This window comes from Conger conger, chromosome 1 (genome assembly GCF_963514075.1).
Source record: "Conger conger chromosome 1, fConCon1.1, whole genome shotgun sequence".
In the NCBI taxonomy this organism is placed as follows: Eukaryota; Metazoa; Chordata; class Actinopteri; order Anguilliformes; family Congridae; genus Conger; species Conger conger.
Genome location: NC_083760.1, coordinates 33,081,596 through 33,098,804, shown reverse-complemented (window position 1 = coordinate 33,098,804; position 17,209 = coordinate 33,081,596). Strand labels below are relative to the sequence as shown.

Here is a 17,209-nt window from a genome sequence, read left to right as displayed (position 1 = left end):
CTGGTATTGCCCTGTTGTAATGACCTCACTGCCCTGTTGTGAGGTCACAATGCTGTTTTGACCTTCTAAACATGTGCTGACCTCATTGTGTAGTTATGACCTCATCACCCCGTACTAATTTCATCATGTAGTGAGGATATTGCATCACTCTGTACCGGTATCACCCTGTTGTAATGACCTCACTGTCCTGTTGTGATGTCATAAAGCTGTTTTGACCTTCTAAACATGTGCTGACCTCGTCGTGCCGCATTGACCTCGTCAGCATGGACTACTAAGTGCGCATTGTGTGCAACTGTGCATTCTGCAATGCAGGCCAGGTCACTGACTCAGCCACTGCAGATATATAAGTTGCTGGTACATCGAATCAGAACACTTCCTGGGGTTTTATGGTCTAAAAGTGCTGCCACACACTTCTTTTAAGGCAGAGAGGGAGATGTGCTGACTTGACCGGTTTGCGGTCAGTGACACTTATTAGCTGACATACGTTTTAAGAACCATATGTAATAAAACATATTTCAATTCATATTCGTACAAAAGGGCAGAGGGATGCTAAGATGTGATTATGTCCAGTGCGGTTTCCCCGATCGGGAATGCTGACTTAGAAAGAACTTCAAAGTGATAAAACAAATGGGCAAAACCAGGAACTGGGACGGCAAGCCCTCTAGGAAAATGACGAACTCCAAGCTGAGGCAAATCAGGGGGTACAGTTAGTTGGAGTGCTTATTTTACATGAGTAACTCATTTTAGGACACATGTAACAATCCCTTTCAGGGAAGATTAGTTTATAATTAGTCGTGAATTTATCTGATCCAGAGAGATTCAGGATTTTTGTACAGCTCCAGCTAACACAAAGGGTTCTCGCAATGTTGATGGAATGTTTTGTCAATGTTGTAACATTGCCACTACATGACAGCAACACTGTGAGAATGTTTTGCGTTAGCTGGGGTGCCGCAGTATTCAATGAGCGATACCGGATTGAGCAGGAGCAATTGTGTGATAGCTGTTTCTCTGCCGCCACCTTCTGGTTAAAATTGGGAAAGGCAACATAAATCCCAGGACCATTACGGTATTCCACAATGGAGACATAAGGAATCATATAGACAAAGACTGAAAACAAACTATTTCATTAAAATAGAACAACAGTCATTTGCACACTTTTATAAACTAAAACCTTAGATGAAATGTGTTGGTGTGCAGAGGCGGAAAATCCAGGTTCAGACAGTAAAAGTAAAAATTGCTCAATTGCTGAAATTGCTAATTTGCACAATTATTCAGCCAGGAGGTAGAATGTGGAGTGAATGAAATCAGCTGGTTGAGCTTGTGGGTTGAATAAACACATAATAGGATTTTAAACTTTCTGACACCTGGACTTTCCACCTCTGATAGTCTGTACATATAATGCTAAGTGTGATTATATTACGTGCATTACTGACTGCAAAAACAGTGAGGCGATGAGTTTTGAAATGGCTCCATAATAAAAATACATAAACCCACAAATACATATGTAAACAGATGCACAACCAAGCACAACCATCCACACACACACACACACACACACACACACACACACACACACACACACACACACACACACACAGCATTCAGCAATTATTGTCTGAATCCATTATCCATTTGAGGTTGTCCTGCTTTTAGTGATTAAAGGTCCTCACATCTAAATAGTGCTTATTGTGCACAATCAATTCAACCTGAAGCAACACCTGCAAGTCATTTTTCTCACTAGATAAATTGGCAAAGGTGAAGCTGTCATTTTTCTTGTTTATTTTGAAGAGACATCCAATATTTCATGCTGAACTTCTCTCAATACAAACAGCTGAATGTGCAGGTTGTTTGTGTTTGTGTGTGTGGGGGGGGGGGGGTCAGCTTCTGTGTGTGGGGTAGGTGGGGGGGGGGGGGGGGGGGGTACTGTGTGTGTTTCTGTCCATCTTGTATTGTGTGTACAAGTTATGCATCGTTTTCTTCACCATGCCTGAATGGCCACAACACAAGAGATGTGTACTCACGTGAGCGTGACTAGAGTTAGTGAAAGACATGTTTGAGGGCACAGCCCCAGAGGGTGAAAGCTGTGCCGTTTGCAGTCCTGGTCTAAATAAGTAAAAGCCCTGGTGAATCTGAAAGAATGAAGGACTTGGTGGTTGTGGTCCTAGTCTGAGAGTGAAAGCCTTGTTTATAGGGTTCTGAAAGGTTTGCTGTATATGGGTTCAGTTTAGGTCTGTGAGGCAGAATGTTTACAGTCTCTTTCTAAGATAGTGAACAGCTTCCACAGAAAGTAGTCGGGTCTAACCAAAAGCTTTTGTTTTATTGTCTCATAGCAGCACACTGCAGGCCTTTTAGATCCTAAAAACAACTTACACACAGTTACGCACAAACTATTAAATAATATAAGATGCATTAGTAATCACAATAGCCCTGAGAATTTTCACAGAGCTAGATGTTTGCATAGCTAAAATGTGTACTCACCATTTCTTTTACAGGTCTGCTTTTCCTTAATGGTGGAAGAACATCACTATGGACTCTGAAAAAAACAAATACAGCCATTTCACATTAGTAAAACGATAATAATTAAGCCATTCATGCTATGTGCTGAAAGTATAGAGAGAGGACTTTCCTGAGGAGTGCACAAACCCACAGGCACTACATAATCTTAAAAACAGTATATGACAATTATGTCAAAATTATGTGTTCAGCTGCCATTACAGAACTTGTCCCTCTCACACTAAAAAGCACTGGTCTATTTCCTCTAGTACTTGGGTGTATTATCTGCTTCCCACTGTTTTCCAGTAGTTTGGCTCGGTCACACTTTTTCAAGGTATAATTCTCCAGTTGTTGCAAAAATTATTTTCTATTCCCTTCAGAAAAATGGAGCTTTATTCTGGAGCATTGTGGGACAACCTTTTCATAAATGTCACTCATTAAGATTAATCAGTTGACTGATTTATTTATCGTTGCATTATTTATGCGCTTGGCTTGTCCCACTCCAGGGTGTCTCAGTTTACATCTAAACTATTCTCTGTACGGCTCGCCCATTTAGATCAGGTGCCTTGCTGGAAGGTTGGACAGCAATGTAGTACATGAGTTCAAACCTTCTGGTTACAAATCACATTAATTTGCTGTTATGCTAGAGTGAGGCTTCATCAACCCTACAGTGGATAAACTAAAGATTTCCTGCCACTGGGTTGTATGAACTGGGCATTTTGAGTAGTTTCTATTTATTTTCTCTGTGAAATAGATCCAACTCATGCACAACCAAGTTAGCTACACTCACTGAGCACTATATTAGGTATTTATAAGACTTATTTTTTAGACTTCTACTGTTGTAGCCTATCCACTTAAGAGTTATGATGTGTTGTGTGTTCAGAGCTGCTCTTCTGCATACCACTGTTGTAATGTGTGGTTATTTCTGTTACTGTCACCTTCATGTCAGATTTCACCAGTCTGGCCCTTCTCCTCTGACGTCTCTCAGAACAAGGCGTTTCTGTCTGCAGAACTGCTGCTCACTGGATTTTTTCATGTTTTTTGCACCGTTCGTTGCAAACTCTAGAGACTAGTGTGCATGAAAATCCCAGGAAATCAGCAGTTTCTGAGATACTCAAACTGAGATATAGGGTGTCTACCACCAACAATCATTCCACGGTCACTTAGATCAAATTGTTTCCCCATTCTGATGGTTGATGTGAACATTAACTGAAGCTCCTGACCCGTATCTGCCACACAATTGGCATATTAGATAATCGCATGAATAAGTAGGCATAATCAAGTAAAAATGTTCATAATACAGTGCTTGGTGAGTGTATTTGCAAATTACCAAACGGGTGCTCATACAGGTAAAAACATCATCAGTTCTGGTATAGTACCTCTAGTATGAACCAAACTGAAACCTACTGCCCATCAAATGCTATGGCTGGTACAAATCAAGTCACTGATAACTATGGACAGTACGTATCTGGAGCACAGGACCCTGTAAAACCCCACGCTAACCCAACGACGGAATTTAGCGAGGGCTAAAGGTATCAGCATGCTCGTCCTTCTGGTGTTGCTGAAAGAATACTAATAGGGTTAAAAATTAGTGGCCCCTATGCAGACAGTCTAGATCAGCCAATAAACAAACCACGATACAAAGGCAGTAGTACCACTCTGCCTTCCGCTCTTTACTGGTCCGGGCTGACCCAGAATCTCCACAATAGGGCCAATAGATTCACCTTCGTTTACCTGACTCCATTTTAGAATAATAATTTAGATTAGTTGTCCACATTTAGTGGATGTCTTATTTATAATTTTGACTTGATCACTATAGGAATCCTGTACTGAGAAGAACTCGCTGAACAATCCTCTGCTGGTACCACCGCATGTCACACCGCGCGTTATGTGCACGTCTCACGAACTGACTAGCTATCTGTAGTCATTACAGAGGTCGCAGGAATAGCTACTCTCGGGTATATCTGTTTACAGCCTAGGGACCCAAGCAGACCAACATAGCTACGGCTGTGCTCGACATGAATGAACTACCATGCGGAGGTGAGGGATTTACCAACATAGGTCTACGGGTGCTATACGCCGTGATACAGTAAGTGGAAATAATCATCCTCCCTAGACCAGTTCGAGGGGGTAAACCACGCATTCCCTGTGTAACATTGAGTGTCAGTAAGGAAAACCAAACAGATCAAGTTTTAACAATTTTATTTTACCAGGCAGGTTACATACACGTAATTACATACTAGTTCCAAATCAAAAAACATTACAACGGAAACCAAATTACGGAGTCTTAAAAGTCATACCTGGTAATAAAAGCTACATACGGGAGTCTGGCTACAGACACCCTGTACGTAGAAATTACGTGCACTGTGTGCACGGGAGGCTGATTGCATTCTCCCAGATTGCTTAGTTTGCTGTCCTTAAATCCAAAATCTGGCCTTTGATGTTAACCCTAACAATGGGTCACCCATCTATAATTTGGAGCCACGCCTCCCCAGGAAGCGCAGGGGGGTTGAGGCACATGGCTTTCACTGGGGCAGAGCTCCACACAGTTTTCCCTGGTTGGTTATGATGTCCAGGGTTTGCTGTTGCAGAAATAAAACCATTGCACCAGTCGCACTGAAACAATCAGAATAATACCAAACATGAATATTATCTAAACTGACTTTGTCATGAAACATCCAATGCTGTACACATCATTTAGTGACTGAGTAAAGAGGGAGAGAGCAATGAAGGGGGGTTCAGGAGAAGGTCAGGGCCTAACAGGCCGTGCCCTCTGAAACCTTCCCGTGCCGTAAAGGATGTTGCCCCGTCGTAACGAGTTTCACGGCTGGAGGCCTGAGTCTTCCCCCACAGGCTCCTGCCCGTATGGGTGCGGAGATAGTGGGGGTTAATGGTGCATGCTCCTGGCTTAAATTACTTTACAGCCACATTTTGCCACAATACCAGAGGAAGCCAGCAAGCTGACCAGCCCTGAGTGATAATGCCAGATTTCCAGCCTTACAACCCCAAATTATTTCAACTTGCATTACCACCTAAACTGTAGGTTTTGGATTACTGATGAGTTGCAATTACATGGCTAATATACTATCAGTGATCATTTGTGACCCTCATAAAATCAATTAGTTGCCATAATACACTGTTTGAAATACATTATACCTTTCTGTACTCGATTGATTTTGCCTGGCTCAGTTTTGCCAACCAAGAGGCCCAGAAGCTGGGGTTTGCAGTTTTTGGTTTGGTTTTAGGTTCCAACACACCAGACAAGCTCAGTAAAGCAAAGAAAAGTATTTGAATCTTTTTTTTTTTTTTTTTGGGGGGGGGGTGGTATTTGCTTCCGGTGTGTTATCTGATTGGCCATTTCCGTCTCTGGTTTCTCTCGCTTTGAAAAAGCTGCCATTTGCCATTCACCATTTGCCATTCACCAGGGGCGTTTCAGCTCTGTGCTGGTGGATTGTGATTACTTTGTTGATTTTGCATGCTTGACCTCATTCTGTTCTTACCTAGCCCCTCAAGCTTGTCTGCCAAGTGTTTGACTCGGTTTAATTCAATTTAACCTTGATTCTTGTTTAGCCCCTCTGCTCGGCATATAGTATCTCCAGTTAGTAAAGTATTCCCAACTGGATTACACATCCTTCAATCGGGACAGTAACATTTCGTTATTTTCCGGTGGAATTCTAAATTTAAGATAGGGGGTATGCTAATTGGACACAAGCAAAAAAAATGTCTTGACTTGATCTGACAATAAATATCATTATCATCATCATTGTTCGCAGTCAGCAAACGCAATGTCCCATGGTTCAGAATTTAATATTGCCCCATACCCGGCAAGCTAGGCTTTAGTTTTGGATGAGTAGTATAGGCAGCAGAGTTGCTCATTGATCTGCAACAGCCAAATCCATTACCCCAGTGGTCCTGGAGAGCCGCAGGGTGTGCTGATTTTTGTTCTTACTCAGTGCTTAATTAATCAATTAAAGCAGTTACTTGCACAATTACCTCACCTCACCTGGTTTCTTGGGTCTGAACTGGTTGCCGATATTAAGGCGAAAAACAAAAAGACAGCACACCCTGCGGCTCTCCAGGACCAGGAGTGAGGACCACTGCATTTCCCTTTTCCTCAGTCTGACCCAGACTGGGTCATAACAGCTTTTTTCATGACAATGTTTAAGCCTACAGAACTGCAAACTACAGAATCATTATGATTACTCATTTTGTTTTTGTCCAGGTGATATAATAGCATTTTAGTTCAACGTTCAACGCTCTGAAAGCAGCATGGGACAGGGCATGCCAATCATTCTGTGCTTTACCGCCAGTTGAGAGTAGATTGATAGTAGATTTCTGAGGCGGGGCATTGTGATAAACTGACTGATTGACCCCTTGCTGAGAGATGATGAATTGAGAGAGGACTGAAAACCTAATTGAGAAAACTACTCTAGATAAAGTGGTGTCCCTACTGAAAACAAATGGCTGAGTCTCCCATCGCTAAAATACACTTTGTTCCCCGTGTATATGTCATTCTTCCGCTGTAGCATTTAATTAAAACATGTTGCTTGTAGCACTTACCTGTGTCTGTTGTCATGGTTAACCTCTCTGGCGGGAACCCAGTGGAAGTACGGCAGGAAACGGAATCTCTCCGTACCCACGGCGACGTAATACTGGCCGCTTTCCAGCTCGGCTGAGCCCAGCAATGTCGTCCCTTCCAACGTGCAGAGCCTGGGCCAGCAAAAACAAAAAGTGAGCAAGCGTCTTCAGCCATGGGGCAAGGACACCTCTATGAGAGAAAAACCATTGACCTTTATCTGTGAAAAATCTGAAATATCTGAAAGATGTGTGAAAAATCTGTGATTTTGGGGTCGCCTTTGGTTATGGCATTTAAGGCTATTTAATTAACCCAATCACCAACTTTGACACTAAATTGTCACAGGTTTTTTTTTAGGAATAAACCAATATTTGCAACTATCCATACTCCCAGAACCACCTGAATTAGGGCTGTAGGTTTGCATGTAATGTATATAAAGTGAAATGAGTTATTTTTGTTGTCAAACTAACAACTGTTGCTCATATGCAGTTAAAGGTATACGGCTGAATGAGTTCATTGGAGTCAATGAAGGCATCATTGTGTATGAAAACATCTCCAGCTGAATACGCCAGTCCATGAACACACGGATTCCGAATTTAAACCTGCAAGGGGCCGCGGGTATGATTAACCCTCAAACAACCAACCTATTTTGCACACACGAATGACCGACTGGGGTCAGAAATGACCCAAATTTCAAACTATCTTTTTCAAACTGAAAAAGCTCCAACCAATTAAAATACTGTCTTTTTATTACAATGCCATTAAACATGTAAAAGACATTTCATTTTCATTTTCATGTCTTGGGGACTAGAGGGGATAGTGAGTCATAACACATGTAACCTGACGTCAATATATAATGTTTTTGAGTTATGTTTTGAGGTATGTTCTGAGGTATGTTGTGATAAATTACATATATCCTTATTTTGCATCTGATATGACACTGTTCACTGATATTTGTGAACTCAATCAGAGGAGTCTAGTACTAATTCTATTACTAATACTATTCACAAGTTCTATGCTTTAAAATTTAAACTTTTTCCCCACACTCTATCTGCCATGTGCTAAAATACCAAATTTCCAATGTTTTTAGCTTAAACATTTAAAATATACTCTCTGATATATTAGTTAAGCGCATATATACAACATACACTCACTGAGCACTTTATTAGGTAGACCTGTATACCAGCTTGTTAATGCAAATATTTAATCAGCCAATCATGTGGCAGCAACTAAAGGCATAAAAGCATGCATACATGGTCAATAGGTTTAGCTGTTTCTCAGACCAAAGAAATTTGATCTAAGTGACTTTGACCGTGGAATGATTGTTGGTGCCAGAATATCCAGTGAGCAGCGGCCAAAAAGGCCTTGTTAATGAGAGACGTCAGAGGAGAATGGCCAGACTGCTCAAAGCTGACAGGAAGGAGACAGTAACGCAAATAACCACACATTACAACAGTGGTATGCAGAAGAGCGTCCCTGAACACACAACACATCAAATCTGTAAGTGGATAGGTTACAGCAGCAGAAGACCAATAAGTCTAATGAATACCTAATAAAGTGCTCACTGAGTGTAAATAATTTTAAAAAGAACATATTTGATCAATTTCTGCCAAATTTAGGCAGAAACCAGAAAAAGTATTTCTTTAGGATCAAATACTGTATATTAACATGAAGATATTAATAAAAGAATATCAGTTTCTCTTGGGTCCTCAACGCACTTGTCCCTGGGTTTGATTTACACTTCATAGTACGTCGTTCTGTATAAGAGCATCTGCCAAATGAATGCAATGGAAAGTAATGTAATGTATATGTCTGGGGTCGCTTGAGTGTTAATCAAATGAATCATTTAAAACTGGGCTAGTTAACCATTCAGCAGTGGGCGACACCCTGCAGATTATATCTCACTAATCTCTAAACCAGGAGTATCAAACTGCAGCCCTGGCCCACAATGTCTGCCGTTTTCTCTGTGTCTCAGCATTTAAGAGCTTAATTTGGTCATTTATTGGATAAAGAGTCCATACACCTAGCTTCTAATGTCTAAAATGGCTGTTGATTAAAGTTAAACCACAAACCCTGCAACAACCAAGGGGTTTATATCACAAAGCAGCATTACTGAGTAACCTGGAACGGCCCTTTTTACTGGTCCATGTTCCAGATTTGGAAGGGTTCCGGGTTTTACTGAGTGCAGTTATTCAGCTAGCTCAGTAACCTTGCTTCGTGAAACAGGGCCCTCGACTGCGGTTTTGGGTCACAGCTCCAAACCAAAGAACCCCTACTTCCTTCAGGTTGATATGAGTACCGTCAGAGTTGGCAGCTGCCAGGGGCATACATTTGGTGCATATGTCTCCATTAAGCTAAATTAGCTGGTCAATTAGCTGCTCAGGTTCTATTGAACAACTAATTACTTTTAATCAATTGAATCAAATACCTGTCTGCATTAGTCATTCTTTTGACGTACACAAATGAGACAGTAAATCTACTTGAATGGTCCAAGAACCGTTCCAGATCTGCATTGAGGAGTAAGAAAGGAGGACCCTATCAATTTCTGTATTTCTTGCCAAGATATTCTCATAATTATTTAAATAGCCTGATCATTTACAGGTATGGCATTTTCGCTACATTAAATAATAACTATAAATGATTGCTGCAGACTATTCTCTGGTTTTCTTACTGTGCAGAATGCAATGTAATATTTAGAAAATTCAGTGAGTTCACTATGAATGGTTTCCAGTACTCCTTGGGAGACATTTCAAACAGGTGTTGTGCAAGCAGGACTGTTTGTGTGTATTTTGAAATTTGGCTGTCTTTGTCAGATTGATATTTTCAATGTATGTTTTTGTTTTTCCCTTCAAAATAAAGAATTGCCAAGCATACTTTCTTTGGAGTATATTCCCTTTTTAATATGAAATGACATCTCAGATACAAAGAAGAACCACTTTGTTCATATTTGTGGTCCTACATCCCAAGGGTTATTGCTGCTCTTAGCCCCAATTTATGTTTTCTCAATGGAAGTCAGAATAACAGTGTCTGACAAATGAAATGTAATGTAATGTAATGTAACGCAATGCAGACCACGGTCAAAAATGTAATTGTTTTAGATGAAAATACTTTTCTGTGCTCAACTGATCTTGCCTGGTGCAACTGAGCCAACTAAGAGAACCAGAAGGTGGGGTTTGCACTTTCTGAGAGGTTCCAATAGGTCCCAAAACTCCAGGCCAGCTCAGTAAACTGTAGAAAAGTGAATTTTTAATCCAAAACAACTACGTATTTACCCCAGGTCTAATTTAATGTCATGTAATGTAACCAGCAACCACAGCAAAAGTTGCTTTCGCCTTCCTACCTGTAAACGGCCCCAGTGCGCAAGTGAACCTTCTGAGTGACCAGGGCCAGAACGCGATCCCAGCTTCTCAGAGTGTACTTGGGGATCAGTATACGGACTGGAGGAACCAGCACGTCTCCATTAGTAAAGACACTGCAAAAGAGGACCGCATGTCCCATGAGCGCCAAGGTCTATGTTCGCGTTTCAGGCCATCTGCTGCCGATACCACGCTCCATCAATCACAGACACTTCTGAACTAATCAAAGGACTTTGTTCTCAATCACTAGACGTTATTGGTCCCACATAACACATGGAGGCTCCAGCTGTTCTGGGCTTCCTGGAGAATCGTTCTCCCTTGACTATCTGTCGGAAGCATTAACGATAACATAACCAGAGCTTTAATGCCAAGGTTATTCTGTTTTATTAAGGTCATTCCAATAAAAAGACAGCCACCGCAGAATGTCAATGTTTCTGCCTTCGAGTGTCTTGCTCCTGCTGGTTCTCATACCACTAAACAAAACATTATTGCTGTCTATCATCCTGCAGGGCCCTCACACAACTTTGTAAGGGAGCTGGTTGTCCCGGTGAGCTCCCAGAGAATGGTGCCTGGTCCTTACGTTTTTGTCTCATCGTTTGACATTTTACTCTCCCAGTCACACTCCCCTTGACGACTGCGACCTGCTCCTGGCCAGACCCCCTGCCTCTGCTGTAAGACTCCTGCAGCTCATCAAGAACGCTGCCCAGGTGTAAAATCCGGCTATGCCAGCGTGACCAGCTTGAAACTTGAGTTGGTCCATCTGAGTTTAAGCTGGTCAACCAGCTAGTGCTGGTAGCTTGTCTGAGCTATTAGCTGGTCAACCAGCTACCAGCTGTTTCAAACCATAGCTTGAGCTGGTTAAACCAGGTCAAGCTGGAAGCTGGTCTGAACTGGTCAGCCACCTACCAGCTGTTTCAAAACCTAGTTTGAGGTTTTTTTTTGGGGTTTTTTTTCAGCAGGCCGCAGCTCAACCTGTGTTCAAACTCACAGATGATGCATCTGCCAGTCCACTGGCTCGCTGTTTCAGCCTGCATTATCTTCAAGACTCTAGTGCTGACCTCCATAACCAACAAATGATTTACTCCCTACCACGACAAGGCTGTGGTCAACTCTGGCTCAGCCACTCTGGGGCGTTTCCCAGAAGCGCTGTTGTCAAACTATGGTCGCAAGTTCATTTGGGAGAACCGCTGTTAAGACGATTTGATGTTCCTGAAAACCATAGTTCAGACAAACATTCACAAATAACATCGTAAATTTCTGTGGTTGGAACTACAGCTCTCGACCTATAGTTAGAAGCACAGTTCCCTGTTAGTTCTTTCTGATTACATTATCAACCTATTAACACTCGACTACTAGCACAAGATCCACATATACTTATATTTAGCTGACTGAATACGTGTTTACCAAACCATTTAAATTCAGTCAATTTAAAGAAAACCTTTGTGTATGGGAATACTCAGCAGTCATCCATCTACCGGCTATTAAACCACTTTTTCTTCCCTCGAAATGGAATGTTTGCTGATGTACAATAACTGCAGGGCATCTGGGGAAAAAATCCATACTCACTTGATAGTGCATGACTCATGAATAATTTTTCTCCAGCGTGCAGAAACAATTATTCTGCTGTGAACCACGGGTCGTATCTGAAATATAACAGGACAAGGTGATTACAAAGAACCCAGCAGGACTGAGCTATTGCTTACTGACTCCACTTTACATGGAAGACAGAAATGGGAAATATTGTAGGGGAAGTCAGGCACTGCAATCTATCAGTGTCATGCCATGCAATTACAATTAATATCTGGCTTGAAACTTTCATACAATTTTATGTTGTGTTTTTTTTTGGGGGGGGGACTACCATGTTAAAGATAGCTATTCAATTTCCTTTTGAAAGTTAAAATGACAGGGGCAAATAAATGGGAGGGTCTATCTAAATGCATAGTGTTTTTATAATATGCAAACATTGCCATATTCAGAATATTGCCTGCGACAAGCATGTTAAAAATTCACAATGATAAAAATATATATCCACATAAATTTGCATGTGTCAATGCAGATAAAACAACTGCTCAAAGGCATATAGTGGATGAATAAAGGATACAGGTGGAACAGCTTGGATTGGTTTTCCAGACATGAATTAAATCTAGTCCTTGACTAAATATTTTTCAACAGACATCTTAATTAAAATTTTATTTTAGTCTATGACTAGACTTAATCAATGTATGGCAATCCTCATATCATTTCAATTACACCACAAAGTCAACTTCCACTTTAAACCAGAAATTACTATTACTATTAACTTTTGTAAGTTGTAGTATAAATATCATAACAACATCATACCACACAAGGTATTAAGAATCAAATGGCGAGTGAAATTTAAAAGAATGAAGCAAAGCGTTATCCTAATGATTAACCCTCACCCCAACCCCTTCCAGACAGAAGATACTCTGGAAAAGCCAGTAAGGTACACCGGCTTTAATGAATGTTTGAACAGCAGCTGCTTGAATGAATGAAACAAACTCCACTTTGAGGTAACCAGCAGACAGTACAGACAGAGAGTGTGCCTATTTCACAGAACAGGCGATGCATAAGCAACATTAACTGGTCTTGTTAAACTTAAAGGTACAATAGGTCAAATTCAGATTTCCTAACGGTCAAGAGAGGAATTGCAGCAACAAACACCCTCAGATCACAACACTGTTTATCCTTCCCCCTTCTCTGTGAACGCGCTGATGTTGAAACGCCATTGGCTGTGGCAATTAGAACCAATTTTCAACCAATGAGTTCTAATTATTGTACAGCTGTACAATGTTTTTGTACAGTGCGGGTCTGTCAACTGTATATTTTGAAGCCCGAATTTAAGGACTATAATAAACACAGGCAGAGGGTGAGTCAACATGTCAGTGAGCCTTTTTCAATGATAGGAAGGGATTTACAATGGTCTTTTAACAATGTTTTAACACAAAAATATTACCTATTGTACCTTTTATAAGGCTGATTACTGTAATTTCACTTTCTGACTAATGATGGCAGTGTTGCACAGCACATCAAGGAACACAGTTGTGTGTTATTCATAAGTATTTTCCACTGACCTTAATAGGCTATGGATAGTCAATTCTGTAAGTAGGATGAGCCATCCTGATTATTTATGAATCAGTTTACACAAATGTAACGAAGATGCTAGGATACTACTCGGTTTTGGATTTAAAATAGCTCTTGCACTGGTACCAAAAACAAGTATGAAGAAGATAGCTTGTGAATGTCCTAGGGAAAGTTTTTCACAAATACATTAATAGAAACTACATTTGCAACTGTCAAAAGTGCAAAGGGGTTTATTGCATATTGTTAAAACTTAAAGGCCTAGCTTACTATTCCACACTAAGAACACTAAATTAGAGTAATCTACTTGTTTTAATTATTCTTCAGTGGTTGGTGGGGGGACGGCATTGGAAAGCCACTCAAGGGTATTTTTATGACCATCACTTCTGAGCATGTTATGTCAAAAGACTACCTGCAAAGCTATGCAAATTCAATAGACTTGTAACATATTTTAATATTTAATAATGCAATCCTCAATTATACATACAGTATAGATACAGTACAACAGCGCATATGAATAATAGAAAGATCCATATATAATACATCGAAATATTAAAAGCATATGTACAATTCAGTATGTTAGGCGAGAAGGAGGTCAATAAAGGCCTAATTCAATTACCCCTTTCTTTAAAGTTTCTTTAAGAAGTAGTGAAGGTGAGTTAAGTGTTCTGCGTTAACTGAATGGACTCAAAAGCAAAGGAATTGTTGAAAGACAAATTGAGAGGTTTAAACTAAAATTCAGTGAAGTGCAGCGCGCAGTGTTTGTAGTGCTATGGGCTATAACTCAAACATACAGTACCTGCAGCTCAGCAGCAGCACAGCTGTCAAGCCACCAGCATTTTGCAAATTTGCACAATAGCAGTCCAATTACATACACGTACTTCCCAGCAAGCAACTACCCATGAAGCAGATGTTTGACATGTACTACCTGTAGCTTGCTTGGAAGTATATACTGTACCGTAGAAACAAAAAGCAAAACTAGTCACCAAATGTCTTGGACACAATAATGGTGTTGAGTGCACCTTTATCTAATTAGGTTTAGATCTATATTTTTAACAGAAGCTTAGATTTGTTGAACTCAACTTGCTACACAGCACGCATATTCTGTGAGTCCAGTTAGCACAGGAGTTAGGAGCCCTGGTCCTAGAGAGCTGCAGGGTGTGCCGGTTTTTGTTTTCCCCTTTAAAATCACCAACCGATTCAGACGCAAGAAACAAGGTGAGGTGAGTTAAGTGAGTAATCGACTGCTTCCATTTATCAATTAAGTGCTGAGTGACAACGAAAGCCAGCACACCTTGCGGCTCTCCAGGACTATGGTTGCAGACTCCTGAGTTAGCACATTTAGATAAGCAGTATGCATGGTCTGTCTGTCAAAAGCGTCGACTGGTCAGAACTCACTTAAAAGTCAAGATTATCTGTGAGACTAACTTTCCTGAGTACTGTACGCAGATATATGACTGTAATATTTACATGCAGGCAACACACTAACATGAACAATGGAAAACACATCTATGAAAAAGACAAGACTGTGGTTTTGAAATAAACTACAGGCTGATAAACAATGTAGAAATACAATTTATGTGACCCTTGAGAACAATGACATCCTCAGTTTTCAAAATGGTTTCGCCATGTTTCTGCTTCAAAATAACATTTCAGAACTTAAATAACTCCATTAGAAAAATAGTGTTTGCAGACAAACCACAATTATAAATCCACATGAATTAAAATATTAAATATTAGACTATATAAAAGCATGTATAAACATGGCCCAGCATGAATCACCACATAACTATCCTGTTCTTAAATGGAACCAGGAATATGTTCCAAAGTATCTTTTAAATTGCAAGTAATACTTAAATTGCATCATTACTTCATTGTTTGTGTGAAAGCAAACCAGCCGCAGGAACAGTTATTTATAATGTCCTACTACTCTGAATTGAGCCAACTGGGTAGATATAACCACAGTTGGATGTCATGGATAACTAAATGGATGATTGCAATAAACTACAAGATATTTTATGGGGGATTTTGGTTTCATTGTAGAACGGCATGTTACTGCTATACATGAGATGTAAATGCTGAGAAAGTAGGCTATAATAAGAAAACATAACCAGTTGCACAGCTGAAACCACTCGGAATATAGGTCAGTATCAGGATTGATGCGCATTTTTTATTTTACGTCTAAAAAAAACATTTTAGACCATTGTATATTTTCCGAATTGTATCTGCTGTAGGCTATCACATGCTCATTTGATTTACTGTGAAGCAGAGAAAGAAGAATTGTTCCGTTATACTGAAATGATCTCAGGCCTCCTCGAAAATCGACCAGTTGAAATGTCACACATAAAGGTGCATATTTCTTCTGAAATAACTAAGATATTGGTCGGGAGTAGCTAAAAGAGAACACTCTGAGCTCCAAGAGAGAATGTTTATGGAGAGGTGGGCGCGCGTGCACGCGAGGGGAAAGTTTTATCAGGGAATGGAATTTCGGCACACCTGCCAGTAGAATAGAATTTGTACAGGCGCACATTTCTTACCATCAAAGTCTTCTTTCGTTGTGGTTTCTTCGGTGTAATCTGAACATAACTTCAGAAAAAAAGAAGCGTGTGATTTTATTAATCAAATTCTGCGGTTTGCATTATGCCATTGTGACAAACAGGATCACTCCAGTATAATCAGTAGCCTACACATTTTACATAGTTACACATTTAAGACAGTCGGTCGGGGTAAGCCGACAGCGTTAATGTTAAAATTATGTTGTTATAAGCTACCTACTCGATTTTTTTGAAACGCTCTGCTCCGGCTGCAACATATTTCTCTCCATGTTGTAGTTTCTGTAAATCAAGAATCCTGTGCCCCTCCCGAGGGGTGTACATGTTTCTCACCGCTCCGAAAGGAGCCGCGACGCCGTTCGTGACCAAGCTCAAGAAACTGTCGAAGGTTGACAACTGGCGCTGGTTCAGTACAAACTTCCTCCCTGTAAAGAACGCGTCCCCATTCCGGTAAACAACAATGGTTTTCGATGGTGGTGGTTGTGGAAGGAACGTTTTAGCCGATGTCCCGGACATCTTTGCGTCCAGTGCTCCAGCGATCACAACAACTTGTTAACTCAGTCCGAGCGGCGAGGTCAAATGGCAAACATTATTAAATTAGCCTCTGGTAACACGAAACCAGGATGTGACTAAGGTACAGGCGCATCTTATCAGGTATCCTTGGGGATGCGCGGTTGTCTACTGCGTTTGCAACAGCAGCACTGTCCCAGCTGATGATTCTACTTGTAACTAAGGGAGTGCCACGTGCGGTCGACCAGTGTTTGATATGTCTCCATGGAAACCATTTGAAGGAGGAAAATGCGGCATGGAGCACTTAACTTCACATCACTATTCCTTAATAGCAAAGTAATGATCAAAAACAGCAACTGCTTCAACTCCAGGTGAAAGGAGAGAGTAACCGCATCTGTCATAGGCTATTCGTTTTCTATGAAATCCTTCAGTTCATACTAATATATCAAAATAAACGAGAATGTTGATTACATGATTACACATTTAAAATAAAATAAAAACTCAGTTCTGCATACTGTGCAACTGTTATGCAATAAACAGTCGTATCTCAAGAGAAAACATATATCATTAAATTATTGCATGCTTGTTAATTGTTCACAACACATTTTTGGTGTTGCTGCACA

At 40.6% G+C, this 17,209-nt stretch overlaps 1 protein-coding gene across 1 annotated transcript in view; it reads right to left on the bottom strand.

The window, feature by feature from the left end:
- The window catches only part of LOC133123607 (doublecortin domain-containing protein 2), a 36,088-nt gene extending 19,375 nt beyond the window's left edge, over positions 1 to 16,713 (bottom strand). Inside the window, exons 1-6 of the mRNA XM_061234118.1 lie at positions 16,300 to 16,713; positions 16,062 to 16,110; positions 11,992 to 12,068; positions 10,410 to 10,541; positions 7,054 to 7,203; positions 2,479 to 2,533 (exon numbers count right to left, since the gene is read on the bottom strand). Of these exons, the coding sequence (XP_061090102.1) occupies positions 2,479 to 2,533; positions 7,054 to 7,203; positions 10,410 to 10,541; positions 11,992 to 12,068; positions 16,062 to 16,110; positions 16,300 to 16,592 (756 nt within the window). The 5' untranslated portion in view covers positions 16,593 to 16,713. The remainder of the gene's footprint in view (positions 1 to 2,478; positions 2,534 to 7,053; positions 7,204 to 10,409; positions 10,542 to 11,991; positions 12,069 to 16,061; positions 16,111 to 16,299) is intronic.
- Positions 16,714 to 17,209: the final 496 nt, after the last annotated feature.